Source organism: Coloeus monedula (genome assembly GCF_965178545.1).
Source record: "Coloeus monedula genome assembly, chromosome: 1".
Lineage (NCBI taxonomy): Eukaryota > Metazoa > Chordata > Aves > Passeriformes > Corvidae > Coloeus > Coloeus monedula.
In genome coordinates, this window is record NC_138781.1 from 113,050,075 (window position 1) to 113,067,461 (window position 17,387).

At 44.1% G+C, this 17,387-nt stretch overlaps 1 protein-coding gene across 1 annotated transcript in view; it reads left to right on the forward strand.

Moving 5' to 3' along the window:
* Positions 1-1,356: 1,356 nt before the first annotated feature.
* TAF4B (TATA-box binding protein associated factor 4b) overlaps positions 1,357-17,387 on the forward strand; it is a gene marked incomplete at both ends in the record, with an annotated part of 72,293 nt that continues 56,262 nt past the window's right edge. The window contains 2 exons of the mRNA XM_082302185.1: positions 1,357-1,636; positions 16,539-16,687. Coding sequence (XP_082158311.1) covers positions 1,357-1,636; positions 16,539-16,687 — 429 coding nt within the window. The remainder of the gene's footprint in view (positions 1,637-16,538; positions 16,688-17,387) is intronic.

Sequence of the window (17,387 nt, forward strand, 5' to 3'; positions counted from 1 at the left end):
TACCACCTCTCCTCTTTCACCATCTTCTGAGCTTGCTCTGACACTTGGAAACTGTGATCCTTGCTGCTGCCACCTCTTTGAGATTTTGGGCTGATTTGTTCTGGCATAGGATAGGCATGGCAACTGGTGAGCAGTTTCTCTTCTCTGATTCTGTTGCTGCTGACAGCAGTATAAAGCAGTAATGCTGTGGAATCAGCAAGGTTGTTACTCAAAATAGTCAAAAAGCGGAGCGTTTCCCTTTCTTGTCTACATTTCTACCTGAAAAAGATAGTTGTGAGGGAAGTTTAATACAAGAGTGATTGATTTTTTCTCCTAGTATTTTTTGGACTTTGTGGTTTTTTGTACCACTTTAATGAACCAAACAAGAGGTCCTGGATTTTGTAATTGCTTATGTTGTGCTCAACTTGGGCAGATATAAGCAATACCCCTTAAATTTTATGGGTAAAATAAAGCACGTGCAAAAACATGCTTCAGAATGTATTGAAATTTAGCCCAAACTTGGCTGATACGCAACGACCTCCAAGCAGAATTACTGAAGGTCATGGCGAGCTCCCTATCACACGTGGAAAAACTTTGTTATATTCTGAAATTTGTTTTTAGAGCTCTGTTGTGTGTATTGTGTCGGATTACACTTGCTTTACAAGGTTCCACGTCCTCTGTTAGCCTTTCTTCAAGTGGAGCCCCGGGCATGAAGGTCAAACGGGACAACTTCGTCCCCTGCATCCTTACAGGTCCGTGCTGCTTTCGCCGTCTCGGCCCGTCAGCAAGCTCCTTTCACGACACGGCGAAGTCTCACACTTGCCGGAGCTGCTTTTGTTCTGAATGGAAGCCCCAAGGACACCTGCAGCCCAGGTACAGTCGGGGGTGCTCTGGCGCAGGTAGGCGGGCCGGAGGCTGGCACGGCGGGAGGAGTAGCTCTGCCGCGGCCGCCCATGCATCACCCCCATCCCGGGGCTCCGGGCGCGTCCCCCTCCGGCCACCCGGGCTCTGCGCTGCCGCCACGTTCAACACGGCGGAGGCGCTGGGGTCCGCATGGCTCCATAAACACGGGCGGGCTCAAACGGGCGGTGGGGCCAAGCCGGGCGCCGCCGCAGTAGGACGCGCTGGCGGCGTGGGACCGCCCTTCTTCCCTCCTCCCTTCCCCTCCCCTCCCTCCCGCCGGCGGCAGGGGAGGCCGGGCCGGCCGGGCCCACGTGCGCGGCGCCCGGGAGCCGGAGGAGCGGCGCTGCCATGTGTTTCCGCGGGCGAGTCGCCGGCCGGGGCAGCGCCTGAGCGCCCCCCGCCCGCGATGCTGCGGGGCGCCGCGGGGCTCTGCGCGACGCGGCCGCCCCCCGTCCCCTCGCCGCCTCCGCCTCCATGAGCACCTCCGCGGCTCCCGTCAGGCTGATGCCCGGCGGGCACCCGGAGCAGGCGGCCGCCTGCGCCCCAGCCGCGGGCTCGGCGCCCGACCGGGGCAACCCCGCCGCCGCTGTGCCCGGCGGCCCCGCGCCCGCTGCCGCCCCGCCGCGCCCGGTGGCCGCCCCCGCGGGGACCCCGGTGGCGCGGGGGGCTGCTCCCGGCGTCCTGCGGCCGGTGGCGCCCAAGGGGCCGCCCACGGCCACCCTCCAGTTGCCGGCCAACTTGCAGCTGCCCCCAGGTGAGTGATCCGTCCCGGGCTGCCCCAGCTGCGGGCATGTCCCGTGTCGCGACTTCCCCGGCGTGTCGCGGTCGTCGCTGCCGGGGAGTCGGTGTGCGGGACGGGGAGCCCGGCGCGCTGCCCTTGCTGCTGCAGGCGAGCCGTGGCGAAGGACGGGCAGGGCGGCGGGGGTGGTAGTGATGGTAGTGGCAGCGTGTGTTTCAGGTTGGTTGTTTGCCCCAAACTTCTGGGAACCGGCGTGTGTGTCTGCCTTGCAGGGCGCTGGCAGTTGTGGCTGGGTTCAGTCGGGTAGCGCTGGGGATGCTTACAGCCTGTCTGGAGGATGGATCTGGAAGTCTCTGGATAAAGGCAACTTCTTACTTTGCTGGGTAGCACGAGGAGCAGGAGAAGTAACTAAAAACTCAGCGGGCAAGTTACCATGATATGTGACTTGAAAAAGACTGCTCGAGGCTTTCGTGGAGCTTGGATGAAGGAGTATCTCGGGGAGGGGTGTGTGAGCGTGGGTTGGCGACTGCAGAGCGGCTCCGTAACTCACAGAGCGGGTCAGGTTGCCCGCTCTCCCCTCCGACCGGGCAGTCCCGCAGGAATTCTTGCCACTGGCACAACCAAGCCTGTGCGACTGTTCATGGAACAAAATACTCGCGTGCCTAAGGAGGGCAGAGTTGAAAGTTCATTACGTGTTGCTCCTTGAAACACTTTTTTTCTATAAACCCTCTGTGGGAAACGTAAGGGTTCGGAGAGATACCGCCCTTATAGATGTGCTTCCTATAGCAGCAGTGAAAATACTAACGTAGGAATTGCACAGCGGTGATACAGACAGCTTAATACTTTGGATAGCAACAGAGGATTAGCCAGGGCTTCTACCTGCACTTTCTCTTAAGAGGAAGAAAGTGCTGTTGGTTCTGAACTTCCCACTTCTCCCTGTTGGGCTGTATTTAAATGCTTTTTTTTCAAGAAAAAAGTGACTTTGCTTCTACTGGTTTTAGTCTCGCTCTGTTGAGACCCCAAGATATGTAATGACTTTATTGCTATTTGATGCTATAATTATTTCCTGCCAGGACAGTTCTGTTGGAGCATCTGTTGCAATTACTTTCAGGTCAGATATTGCTGAAAAGGATGACAGGCTTTACAGTAATCCCTGTGCTGGTAGTGCATATTTGCTTTTTTTTTCTTCCCTCATTTTTTTTTTTTTTTTTAATCCCAATGTCTTTATCAAAGACGTTTGCCTCCCAAGGAAATATATAATGCTAATTAAAAAAAAGTCTTTAGTCAGTCAGTTTTACTGTAGATTTCCCAGCACTCATGATGCTGTAATGTCTGGGTAGTCAGCAGTCACGGATGAGTCTAAATCCTTGCCAACTTTCCTCTGAAATGAACCATGATGGAAATAGATTAACTTTTTGTAGCAGAGCTTCCCAGGTATTCAGGTTTTGTATCTAATATTTTGTATTGACAATGTATTGACATTTGGTTAAACACCTTTCTGTGAAGGTGGATGCTCATGAGAGTTCCCTGCAGTTTAGGAAGTACAAGTTAGCAAAACTTACGGGGTTTTTTTAGTGGCTTGGGTTTGATTGCATCCAGGTATAGTGTTGAATGTCATCTGACTTGTCTTGTGGTAGTAGGCAGATGTAACAAAAATTGTAATTACCCCTCAGTTGCATCAGCTTGCTTTCCTTGCTCCTGGGACAATGCAGTCTTTGTATCAGAAGTTAAGAGGTGCTGGTAGTCTGCAGCATTGTAAATTGAAATTACTGTATGGACTTTAGTGCTTCAGAAGAAACAGACATGTCAGATTTCAAATGGATCAATGTTTCAGGGAAACTTGTCTTAAGTAATTGTTGTAAGGTTATATAAAAATGCATTCTGTCTTGAGCGTTGGTATTTTACCTCTGTCTTCTAGGTGGATTCCATTTTTAATTAATAATAAAAAATGCAAGATGAATAGCATTAAATAGCTACAAGTGTTAGCATCATTAAAAAAAGAAAGTGGAATAAACCATCAAGTTCTTAGGCTTGAAAAGTTTGTATTTCAAACAAACTGCCAAATCTAGCCATACAGGATAAAATACAGAAGGGAGAATGCACTTAGGTTTAAAATCATGGCATTCAACTTCTGTGGCACCTGCTAAGAAAAATGCATACAGAAAACATCCTTCCCTTGAGTTTCAAAGGGAAATATTTGAGGTGGCTTGTTCTGAGGAAGGCTGGACAGCACTGCTCTTACTGGTCATCCTGAGTTACTCATGAACTGCTTGTGGCCTGGAGTGGGCATTGCTTCCACAGTACTGCAGTCTGGGGAAGGAAGGGCACCAGTGGAGCTGCCTTTGCCTCTGTGACTTGGAGGGCAGTGGAGGTTCATGGAAATCTGAGTTTTACGCTGTTTTTTGTCTTCCATCTCTACCTTCTCCTTCCTCTTGCTCAGAATAAAACCAGGAGGTGGGAAAGGCAGATGACTAGATACAACTGACTCGTATGTCTCTGAGCACAGATTGCCCATCTGCCAAGTGCCTCTTTTGAGCTGGTTACCCAGGAAGGATCACTGAGCTTTGCAAGTTCTCCTGGTCTTGAAGGACACAGACGTGCTTAGGAGTAACAAGGGTTTTTCATCACCTTTCTGTGGTTTCCTCTACATTGTAAAGTGCTGGTTTTCAGCAGAGCAGCAGCTCTCAGAGCAGGGCTGCTGGTACCCAAGGCCATCCTCCTGCACCAGTCCATCCCTGGCTGACCACCGCTGAAGGCTTTAGCACGCAGTAGGAGTCCAGCTGGTCTGACTTGGGGGTTTGGGTTTGGTCTTTCGACTGTGCACAGCATCAGCTCTTGGACTGAGTGGCTGGGCTACATCCTCCCAAATAAAGGGAATTTGTATGATCTACCAAAGGGACCTTTCCTCAGCTGCCCTCTTTGTTGACAAGAACAGGTTAGCAGCATTTCAGAACGCTTTGCATGTAGCAGTCTGGGTCTGCAGAGAACAGGCTGGCATGATGGGTGCAGTGCTACGTCAGTCCTGAGCTCCGTGTGGCCTGTGCTGATGCGTACAAACCTGCAAAAGTCTCATGTCATGGGCCATCTACTTAACAAGAAATTGTGTCCTTGGTTAACCTGAGCCTAATGTTGGGGGAGAAATGGATGGGCTGTGCTATTAAACAGGAGGAAATAACTGAGAAGGGGAAGGAGTGACAAGGGCCGTGACAAATATATATAGACAAGTATATAGTATATATAGTTCACCTTAGTGTCTTTGGGTCCCACACTGCTTTGGAGAAGTGGATGGGTAGAAAAAGAACATAAAACCAGCAAAAATAATGTTGTTTCTTGGTTTTGTTTACTTTTCTTGAACTTAGGTTTTTGTCACTTCTGTGTCTGTACTTTCAGACTATCCCTGGCCCTGGAATGCTCACTACAAGCAGGTGTTTAAAGGACAATTAGCAGATATATCTGCCTCTCTGCTGATGGGATGAAAAAGGACAGAACTGAACCAGATGCCAGGGATCCTCCATTGTTATCTTCAATCTGCTTAGAGCGGGGAAGCTCTCTGAAAACCTCACCTCATGCCACTGCTGCTGGTTACAGAGCTGTGGCAGCAGCTGCCATCACTCTTTGCTCTGGTGTTGGCTGCCTCTGGTGTGTGTATTTCTGTTTTATGCTTTCCATTACTGCTGACACCAGTGGGCCTGAGCAAGCACAGTGTCAGCAAAGAGAAGTTGCCCTGAGTGTGCTGTAAGTTCATTGGTAATGTGCAAGGCATGGTCTCCGTGTAAGGTTTCCTTTGCACCTGACTTAGAGGGGAACGGCAGCAGGTACAAGTACTTGGTTTCTGTTTGCAGCTCAGTTGTTTTTGCTTGGATGTTTTGTCTTGTCTGTGGCAGGTTTTCCACTGCCTGCAGCTTATCTAGGCTGATAGTGGGTAACTTCAGAAAGCACAGGCACTGTTTGTGTCAGGTGGCTGGGGCTGTGTGACAAGAGGCAGGCAGGCAGCATGTGGACTCCTGTGGGTGGGAAGGAGAGAACCGATGTGGGTATTGCAAAACTGCAACGGGATGGTATGGAGCCTGGTCTTGTTGAGTTTCTCTTAATTGTATGTAGAACCTAAGGTAGGTAACCTGAAGAGGTAAGGGCTGATAAACATCTGGATGCTTCTGCCTTCTGCTTTCGAAGTTGACCTAATACGTCTCACGCAAAGTGCTGTGAATCTCCCTCTTCATGTTCTAGTTGTTGTTTTTCAGTGGTAAAACCACATGAGGAATTCGATATTTTCATATTTGTGTCTGGTCCTTTGCTTTAGCATAGGAGAAAGCACTGATTTTAAAATACTTCTTAGTTTATATTATGTATGAGTAGGAGTATGCTATCTTAAGCTTTCTTGTTTCAACAGGCAGAAAATCCTAGAAATTCCTTTAAAGTATGCAGTTTCTGGATGTTGATAATCCCATGAAGTCTGAGCATGGTACTTGTGCTTAGACTAGTAGGGGCTAAATAATCGATGCTTATAACCATTTGTATCCCAATAATGTCCTCCGTTCAGCAGGCTTCTTGGGATGGATTGTCTGCAAACTTCTCTCTTCACATTAGGTGACACTGATCAACTTTTTTTTTTTCTGGGAAGGGTCAACAAAGCTTTGGTGGGCTTGAAGAACTAAGTTGAACTTAGATAATAGTGAGGAAGTATCTTGTGGCATAACCAGTTGAAATTTCAGCTGCACTGTAGGACTTGATTTTGCTTTCAGGACTGAGTGTGTCTAGCAAAATAATGCCTTCATATAATTAAATGCACAGACATGTGGGAATTAAGATGTAAATCTTGGCAGAAGAAGATGTAAAGCTAATGTCTAGATTTATGGTTTTCCAACACACAGGAAAAAAAAAGATGCATTCTGCATACTGAAGCACGGAAATACTGTGCTCGGTAAAATTAATGTTAAATGCTGTTCAGATTTTACAGTTAGTTGGAGTGTATAGCAAAGAATTACAGCTACAGTTTGGTGAATAGTAAACTCTTTTTAATCCTTAGAAGAGCGAGAACCTGAGCCTGACTTGTGTTGCTTTTGCAGTATTTAAGGGACCTTTCATCTTGTAGCAGTAAAAATAACATCATCCACACACAAGTGACAGCTGGAAGAAACACTAATTATGTTTCAGTATTCTTTTTCCTAAAGATGCTGATAAAATCTAGGCAAGCTCCTGTGTTGTTATTCTGAGTAGTTGCAATACCACGTTTTTTAAGTCATCTTAGAGAACCAGTTATTTGTTATGTCATGTGATTGGCATCTGTGCTGTGCCTAGTGGGTAGGATTGTATTTACAGTTGTATATATGAGTCTTGATGTAAACTGCAAGGCTTCTGATAACTATCCAAGATGAATAATTAGTACTGCCTTAACCATTTAGACAAAACCAAAAGGCAAATACTTTTTTCAGAATTCTCTTTGCATGAAGTTACTTTTTTGAAAACTGATGATGCCGGAAGAAGAGCCAGTATAATTTGCAAAATGGAAAAGATCACCATAGGTGTTTTAAAATATCTTACTATGCAGATTGTCAGGATTTAGGTCTGTTCTGCCATCTGGATCACCTTTAGAATAAAGTCCACTAATGGATCTTTTCCACCAGTGTCTTGAGGAAATAGTCTCTGATTGCAACTGAAGCAGGGTAAAAATGGCAATAGATGGAAAATCCTTGTTGCTAATGAGCAAATCTAGGGTCTCTTAAGGCTGGAGAACTGGTGAAGCTCAGTGATCTTACTGTGCTGTAAGGTCAGATGTTATGGTAACACTTAATTTTCATAGCTTGTGTTTGCAGACTGCTTCCAGTGCATGCTTCCAGTTTGGTGGAGGCAGAGGAGATGCTTTCATTAGTACTGGCTGCTCCTAGGAGTTGCCTGGGAAATCAGAGTTCCTTGGGTGGCTGTCCAGCCTAGATTAACAACTGGGTGAAACAGCATGCCCTGGCTGGCACAGCACCTGAAGACTTTGCCTGGCAGCTTGCCCAGTGGCAGTCGCCACCTAGCCCCAGTGGAGCCCTGGAAGGCAGGTCCAGCTGAGTGATGGGTGGTGCATTACCAGGCAGTCTCAGTGGGGCAGGCAGTGCTCTCTGTTGAAGGGGTAGGTGCAGTCAGAACACCTTTATACATGGCTCGCATGCCAAGCACTTGACAAATATCACACAGTTCTGGTGAGAGTTTCCACAGTGTCCGTGTAGACAGAAGTTAATGCTTCCCAAGAAGGTTTTGCTGTCTTCTGCAATAATTTTTGTTTGCTCTGTCACACTTAGAGCAAGGTGGTGATCAGTGTTAAAATTCAGTGTTGATCCCTTGTTCGCTAGTGAAAAGCCATCCAGCTGAGGAGTGAATTTGCACTTTCAGAAGAAATGAAGTGGAATTCAACTTTCTTCTGGTCCCCAAGTGAGCAATGAGGAAACAAGTGTCCCGTTGTAAAATTAACCTGAATTAACTGACTTTATTCTCCTTCTATTTAAAGGACACAGAGGTTTAAAGGGGACTGATCTTTTCCTTTGTTTGAGCACACCAATGATGTTTTTAGCAACTCTTGGTTTAAAGTTAAGATTTGTGGTTCAACACTTCAGCTTCAGATTTCTCTCTGACAGCTAAATGGCTGTTCCAGAAATGGTAAGTGCAGGGTATTGGCGTATCTTCTGGTCCTTAGAAAGCCGTGTGCTGCATATATATGGCTGCAGTGTGCCAAGCACATAACTTGCTATTTAAAGAATTTCACTCCAGTGAATACTAGGAGTACACAAGAGGATGTGGTGTAGAGACTCAATGCTTCTTGCAGTGCAGTAGGAATTGTCTTGAGAGTAAGGAAGTGTCACTTTGCTCCTTTGAGGTACTATTTCACTGCTATCAGCTGAGTCCTCTGCAAATATTTGAAGCTCCTGTATGAGGTAACTTGGGTCCCGGAGAACACTCAAGTCAGATCATCTTAGTTGTAGACAGTCCTAGAACTGTCTGATTACTCAGATAGGAAAGCAACCAAGCCTCAAGGTGCAAAGTTGCAAACCACAAAGATGTGATGGGGAAATGCTAATGGGAAATGATCCCAGCTGCTGAAAGGTGTGGCCCAAGGACAAGAGCTAGATGTTATCACAGAATCAAATAAGGCTCTGCCTTGTGATGCACAGTGTTGGCTGGGAATCCCCTATGCCTGCACACAATAAAAACAACATCTCTTAGGATTCAAGTGTAATAAATACATTCTGAATCCAGATAGAAACAGTAGTGCCATCTTGTAACTATGCCCAGAAAACGTTCTGGTTATTTACATCCCCTCCAAGTAACAAAGCAATGTCCAGATTTTCTTTAGATGGTTGGTATGGACATCTGTTGCTTGTTATGAAAAAAAAAAAGGTTACCTACCCTTGCAACTGGTACAGTTATACTTTTGCTTCATAGTTCTACTGTAACTGTAAAATTGCATGGATATAAATGTGTTCTTAAGAAAAGAAGCTCAACTGTATGTGCAGTCCAGGAGAACTCTTTAACGCTGAAATGTGCGCCTGTATTCTGTGAAAAGGCATCAGCACTATGGGGGCCCAGTTGCTAGACTGTTAACAGATATCCATCTGGGCACCAAAATGTATTGATGAGCAGCTAGTCTCCAGCAGCTTGGATAAAACTTGCTGGTTGAGCAGCGTGTGAAACTTGGCTTCAGATTTCTGCAGTTTTAGCACTTTGTGTCTAATTCCTGGAGGAAGGGAGGGAGAGGGGACTTTGTTTACACTCTTCAGAAAGATGCGTGGTGTCCATTGTTCCAGACTGTTTGAAACAACAGGGTATCAGTCTGCTCCATCCTGCCTAGAAGAGATAGCATCATCCCTTTCCTGGCTCCCTGTGCTTGGAAAGCCTGTGTCTGTACTGGGTGTCTCAGGAGCAGGTGCCTGTTCTTAGCACGGAAAGGTGCTTAGCCAGAAAAGGGTCGGAGTTACTGAAGGCAGCAGCCTTTGCTAGGGCTGTAAGCCCCTTGATTTGTTAGTGTGACAATGTTTTGGGTACATGGTGGTGGTTTAAAACACTGCTCGCAGCAACCCAGGCAGTCTGGGAAACATTAGTTAATGCTGGTGGAACTGTGCCATCAGCGGGACAGTAATGTCTGCGAGGAAAGCTGGTCACTGGCTTTGAAAAGGTGAGATGTCAGACATCAGCCTTGAAAGTTGTAGGCCAGAGTCTACATGAATCTGCAGTGCAGTTTGCAAAGATGCAATGAGCATCTTTAAAGAACTTACGGGTAAAAAAACTTACGGGTAAATACAGTATTTTATTTAGACTGTATTCTGTTGTAGCATGAAAGAATATGGGGATTATGCCCTTTGAATTTTTCTCCTGATATGGAAATTAATGATTTCCATATCTGTGGGCAAAACAAGGAATTTCATTGGAATTCAAAATCTGACATCTCATTGTGACTCTGCAATATCTACGTGCTAGTCACTGGTCCTGAGCTATTGCTATAAAGACCCACTAGTTTAGAAGCTTCCCTGGAACAAAGGGAAAGAGCACAGAGGATGATTTCTGAGATATGTAGTCATTTAGTTCGTGAAACAAAATGTGAATGGAATTAATTGGTTGAGGGCCTGGATGTGTGGTGAGTGACTCTGGTTGCTGCAATAGCAGTGCTTGATTGCGGGTTGGGCATTGCTGAATTCTTCTTACATCAATTAGAATCGACTTCCAAAGATTGGATTGATTTGTTGTATGGAGTAAAATGTTTTGTGGTTGTAGTGTAGATGCTGAATAACTTACCTTGACCCCATACAGTGTAGATGAGCCCTCTGCCCTGCTTATTTGGGAAATCTAAGAACAACCACAGGTGTTTTTCCCAAGAAAAGCCTAAAACAGGCAATCTTTTTGACTGCACAGATCTGTTGCCTGAAGTCGATTGTATTTAAGAACAGAAGTTAGAGATAATTATTGGGAGCCCGTAGTGAGGTAACTTGGTGTGGCCTCTAGATCTTTGCTATAGCTTCATTCCTAAGACAGTGAAAAGCACAGCTAGATGTTGCCTCCAAATTGGGCCGATGTCCTTGCTTCTTCATCTCCACTATGGGAATTTGCAGTAGACATCTAGGACAACTCAAGTACTGAGTGAGGGTCATGGGCAATCAGTAGTTCTCCTGCATGCACTACAGACCATACTTCATGTGAAAACATTACAGCCCCATCGTATTAGAAGGGTTATGTAAGTCATGTAAAAGTTAAGTTACTGTCTTTCACAGTGTTTCATTAACACTTTGTGCCTCTTTAGCACTCTTTCAGCTAATCTACGACATAATGCACCTTGATACAATCACTGCCTGAACGGTCTATGACTCTAATAATGCCTTTTTCTGGTCTGTCTTATTCAGTCCTGTAATGTGTTTTTGAAACTTTTAAGTGACCTGTCCTGTGGGACTCAATAAATAGGATTAAAGAGGAAAAACCGTGCTTTTTCTTTCTGAAGGCTGGCTTTAGAGAGAAAAACTGTATTTAAAGCTGTTGCATGGATTAGTAGTGTTTGGCCTTTTATTTTCCAAATTTTTAATGATCCTAAATAGTCAAAGAAACTTAAAACCTATATTATTTTTTAATTGCCATTTAGTGTCCTATTAAAATATCCCCTTTAAAGCTTGGTCTCACCTTGAAATAACTGCCTTAAAAGCTATCCCTTTGTTTTGAGTAGCTCACTGAAAGAATGGGGTTTGTTTGAGAACAGAGAGCTCAAACACATTACTGTTGTTATAAAACATTTTTGTTGTTCAGTTACTGATTTGAGACCTGGAAGTCCCACTTAGCCTTGTTTTTATAATTGGTGTTAAAGTGCACTTTACTAAGATTGGCAACGTACCTGATACAGGCACTTCTTGTTTTGCAATAAGCTAAATTTACCCTTCTTTGAAAGCAGCATTTGTGACTTGTGTTCTCTTACAGGAGTTTGGTCTCATTGTGGTTGGTTCTTGCTTGTATTTTAACTTAGGAACAAAAGATGTCTTTTCATTTCCTCATGTTATTCCCTAGCCAGCAGTTCCCAAGAGCTGTTTGGTTGAGCAGTTGGGTTAGAAACCATGTAATCGAAGTGGTGGCTTAACTTGACAGCTTTAGCTTCACGTGTAACAGCATCTCCACTGGGGCACAATTGCCAGCTGGTTCATCTCAGGAGATTTCTGGGTGAAGTTCCCCTTCAGAAGTGGCTTCAGGCTTGTCTTACGTGGTGGAAGTTGCCCTTACGGTGGGATGCTTTTAGCATACATTGGTGTTCAGTGCTGCTGGATGAAGCCCAGAGTTTCAGTTGGCAGAACAGCTTCATGTTAACAACATTGTGGTTTCCTTAACACTGTTCCCTGAAATACAGTGCAGCCTGTGCAGGTGGCATTACATACAGTGGCATAAACAGATCTCTACCGTTATCCCACAGCTTCTTGTCCCTGTCTCCGGTGCTCGGAGGTTTTGGTGCTTTCTAGTTAAAATGCAGAGGTATCTGGAAGCTGCTCCTCCTGCTAGCCCGTGTTTCTTGGTTCCTGGGTTGGATGCTAAACCAAGTTCAGAATAAGCTGGGTTTCTTCACTGATGGTGTTGGGACAGTGAAAATTTGTAGCAGAGGGATCTCAGGTTTGAGAAATGAAATGAAATTTCATTAGAAAGGCCTCTAATTTTCCATTGTTCACATGGCTGGCATGTCTAGGTAGAGGCTGAGCTGGGTGGTGGCTGCCTGAGTTTTTGCAGGACTGTTGCCAGGCACTCCTCCTGAAGGCAGGGTACCTGCAGCCCTGTGACAGGAGGAAGTAGGGTATGGGAGAAAGTGTAGATCTCAATGAAACCTCTTCAAGGTAAGAAGGTATAACATGGCTCCTTCTGTGTAGCTTTGGAGGAAGAAAGGTGTGCAGGGAACAAATGGCTGAAATAGCTGATTGTATTTTAACTGCCTTCTCTGCCAGTGTAGGAAAACCAAATAACTTTTCAAAGCATGTTTTTGGCAGGACAGGCAAAATATCTAAGGACAGAAGTTGTAATTCATTGCAAAAAAGGCTGTTTTTTAATCTCCAAGAGACATCTGAGTCCTCCAGTGAAGCATGTAAGAAATAATCACTGATGGTAACTGGTCACTTTGGTTTGAAAATAGGAACAGCTTTGTAGCCCCAAAGGGCTTGTGCCTTGCACTTACTGTCAAAGTGCATGAATAGTGAGAAAGTTGTTCCTGTTCTCTGAAACAACTTCAGTAAAACTATCAGAGTGTTCTTGGGAGTGCAGCCCAGAGGAGGGCACCTCTAGTGTTACGAGGATGTGTTATTGCTCTTCATTTACTGCATCAGTGCTGATATTTTGCTCAGATTGCCAATACCTTTTCTGTTTATAAATGCAGTGCTGAGAGGTGTTAGCTGAAACTTCATGTTTCAGCTGTTCAGAGGTCCTGTGTTGTTTCGTGTGTTGTCTCTTCCTTCCCCCCATTTTCTTGTGGAGTTGCAGTGACTGCAAAACATTATCTGTTTCCACATATAGTTTGTTAGTATTTGCCTTCTAGTGAATGTGAAAACAGCTCTTGATAAGAAGTACCATCCTTCCTCCCCACCAAGTGAAGAATGTGGATTCATGCACTTATCTTCATTTCTGGTAGTAGCGTCTTGGTAGCTGCGTAAGTCTGTTTATGTGACCTTTCTACTGGGAACATCAAGGTTACTGTCACCTGCTGTTCCCTCATTTCACACTTGTGCAGCTGTATAAAGTGTATGAGACTTCAGGCATTGGTTTTGAACTCTCAAAACCATGGAACCTCTTCTTCTGGCACAAGAGACCTCCTGTGCCACCTCTTGGAGTTCGCGCTATTGGCTGCACTGTGGCATTACTGCTTTTGTTTCCAGGTGGAAAGGGAGTATCAAAGTTGTGGAAAAGTGTAATTAAATTGCAGCAGCCAGAGGTAGAAAATAAGTGCTGTTCTCAACAGCTTTCAAAGTGTTTCAGGCAATCCGGTTTACTGTCCCTTTGTGACATTAGGTTGTAACTGCCCAGAACTGTGTCTCTTGTGCTTGGACAACATGTGGCTCTTCAGTGTATGGAACTGTAGCTCCAACAGCTGTTTCAAATTTGCCTTCAGCTTTATCTGTGCTAGCATCAGGCATGAATTGCATTAAACCTAGAGAAGCAGTAGTTAGTAGATTACCATAATACTGGTTTGGAGTTATAATTTTGCCAGTGTCACAAAGAGCTGCTGCCACAAGAAAGCTATCATGCTTTGTTAAAAATCCTGCCACATGGAACAAAGATAGGGAAATTATTGTTTGTTCCAAGGGGAACAATTTCTTACTCTAACTTACATGCAAGTAACAGGCATTACCATAGTTGAATGTTCCAGTCAAGGCTATGACCACTGGAGTGGCCTTAGGTAACTTCTTCTGAGGATGCTCTCACCAAGTTATTTTACAGTGGTCTGGTTCAGTATGGATGTCCTTGTGTTGCCTAATCCTGTTGCTAAGGGGAAACTTATCCTCTTCCAGATCATTGCTGTCCTTCTCAAATGTAAAGGGACTACTTTGACTTGTTAATATTTGTGGTAGTTGTTTTTTGTTTACCTTTTCTTTTTCGGAGATGTTAATGAATTTGCATATGAATGGTATTGTACTTGCATAAACTTTCTAGCTGTGTCACTCTTGAGGTAATTTCCTGTCAAGCAAGTAGACTGTGCTGGAAACTCCCCCCATTCAGGTGACTGGAGGATGGCATACTTTCCCAGCAGGGTCTCCATCTGTGGTGAATGCCAACTGAAATTTCAGAACAGTACTGCAAAACCAGTCCCAGCCCTGTAATCAAGTAGACTGGTATCAACGTGGTTTCTCAAATGCAGAAGAAGAAAATGTGCTTGTGATAATTTGACTTAACAGACAAGTGTAGTGAGTAGTGACAAAATATCCGAGTACATGAAAACTAACTCTTAATGCATTCCAAACCTCTAAAGGAATGAAATTATAAGTTTATATGTACCTTCTTAAAAAGTAGAGCTATCAGTGATGTTTTAAAGCAGGCTTATAAAAGAAAAGCTCCAGTAAGGAACAGTAGGAATCTCCAGTAGGAACACTTCTGCCATCCTGAATGTAGACCTAGAGCAGAGAGAAATGCTATTGCTAGCAAAATGTGGTCAGCTTTCTCTCTTTCAGTGAAATCTGCATGAGCATGTGGTGTGAACAAGGAAAAAAATGCCCTTTTTCTGGCTGATGATAAATTGTTTACCATGAATCACTGTCTAAATAAGATGGCATGAAAAGAAAATGAGAAATCTGTTTTCTATAATTCCGGCTATTCATTGATTAAATTAAATGATCCATCTGTACCTAAATATAATTATAGTAAAGTCATCAGTGGAAGAGGAGAAAGCTGAGTTGTCAGATGGTGTAACAGTACTCTTCTGAATATGCAACTGCCTTGTGCATCTGCCCTATCTCGTAAAGGCTGCTTGAGAAAGGAGGGGACCGTAGATGCTGCTCTTGCAGTTCTCAGTTTGTGTCTGCTATGTAAATGGCAATATGTTGATGTTACAGAATTTTATACCAGGTTTTGTGTTGTCTTGCAATATCCTCTTATGCTTTTAGATGTGGAGGATGAAAAGCTGTTTCTAAGCATGTGGTTATAGCTTGATCAGTTTTTAAAAAAGCTCCAAAACATACCCAACAAAACCCAGCTCATTAAGCTTGTGGCTTTTCCTGTTGTATGCACTTAGACAGAAGCAGTGTTTTAGGCTGTATTGTGTGGCAATATTTTGACAGCTTTCAGACTAACCAAGTAGTAAAGACTTTCATAGCAGTCTTGTTTTACACTAGGAAAGATCGTAAGTGTGCACAGAAGATCTGGGTTTCAGATATTGGATAGCTTGCAAGAAGGTTTAATGCAGTCCTCCAGAAATGTTGAGGTATTCTTATTTACATATCTGGATTCTCCTGTACCTTCTCCTTCCTTTAATTCGAAAGGTCTGTGTTAAGTGAGGGTGTTTGAGGATGGTGTTTTCAGTGGTGGACTTTGCAGCAGGTGCTACTGGAGGTAAAGGAGGTGAGACACCAGAAAGGAAGGGTCCTCTGTAGCTCCGTTGAAGGATCTGGCATGGTACAGACCAGGCATCCCAACTGGCATTTTGTATTTGTGATTGTTTTGAATCCTCTGAATTTTTCAGAGATGAGCCCTTAGGGGAAGAGGGAGGATGCTTTGGTTAGCTGAATGGTCTTTTTTTTTTCTTTCTTTCTCTTTCTTTTTTGTTTTTAATTCTTTCCCATTGGTATCTCCCTATTTGGCTGCAAACTGCTTCAATAAAATCATGTGTTTTAATGCTTTTGGACACACCCTTGACAGAGTGACGGTTTCAAATATCTCAGTTTTCATGGGAGACCACTGCCCTCTTGACTGGGGAGGTCTTGATACAGGCAGGTGAGCTCATACTAATCAGGCTTCAGTTCCCACTGCAGTTTTCTCTAAGCTGTGTTTTCATCTCTAAGTATGTGCCTAAATGTTCAGAAACTAAAGGGGCAGCCAAATGTGATAGTGGTGATGAATTTTGCAGGTTGAAGAACTGCTTAAAATGAATGTTAAAGTAATCCCTGTATGTGTGTGTATGTTGTGTGTCTGTCTTTTTAATGGTCAAAATATCTTTCTGACTCAAATGATTAACTGCTTTGCAATTTGTATCTTGTATGCACACAGTGTTTCAATGTGGACAGTGGTAAAGTTTTTCTCTTGAATTTAGGAATTCTTTTCTGTCTTAAGATGCATAGTAAAGCTGATGTGCACTTAGTTCTTATATTTCTTGGCAGCTGTTCCTTGGAGTCGTAAACTCAATAATTACATTATCAGTGTGGTCTAGTTATTTCTTCCATAGAAATACAGAAAAGCCATGATATAACTTAAATTCTAACAGTTTGAATGGGTTTTTTTACAACAGGAACTGTTCTCATCAGAAGCAGTAATGGCCACCTAATGCTGGTATCTCAACAGGCAACAGCACGAGCACAGAACCAGACACAAAATAACACAAGTGTGAGACCATCTGTGCCGACCAGCACACCTGCAGTCAGAATATGTGCTGTGCAGGTAACTTCTCTCATAACTTCAGTTTGACATAGCTGTGTGTTTATGTAGTTATAACAGGGTTATGGATGCTTAAATAAGCATTTGAACCCTTTCTGAACAGGGTGATGGTGTTTGGTTTTGCACCAATAAACATCACTATATGCTTTGCTTTCTCTTGGCAAAAAGCTTGCTAGCTGTTACATATGGTAAAGTTCAAATTAATAAGCTCCTCTTTGATGATGATTATGTGAACCATTTTAAGAAAAAAAATGCCAGCCAAACCTGCCTAAATGGTTACTGCTAGTATCTAAAACCTTGTGATCCTCTGGTGGGATATTTCTCCAAAGCTGAGTAAAGCTGAGGACCTTTCCCGTGTCCCTAGGATGTTCCTCCTTCACTGAGCTCTGCTTCCATCTTTTGTAGTGTGGTCAGCACAAAGAGTAGGGAGGTACATAAAAGTAACAATTTATGTATTTCTTTAACCATTTTATTTGATTATGCATTGTCTCTAAGTGTCTCTGAACTAGTTGTTGAATATTAAACTGGTAGACAAAGAGCTTTGGTGAGCAGTGTTTCAAGTATGTGGGCTGTGTGAATTATGCCTGTATTGTTACTGTAAGAGGATGTGTCTCAGTTTGTATCTGACCCCATCTTCAGTGTCTGTTTTGTCATTGGCTTGTCTGACAAACATTCTCTGCCCATGTGTAATTATTTTTATTTT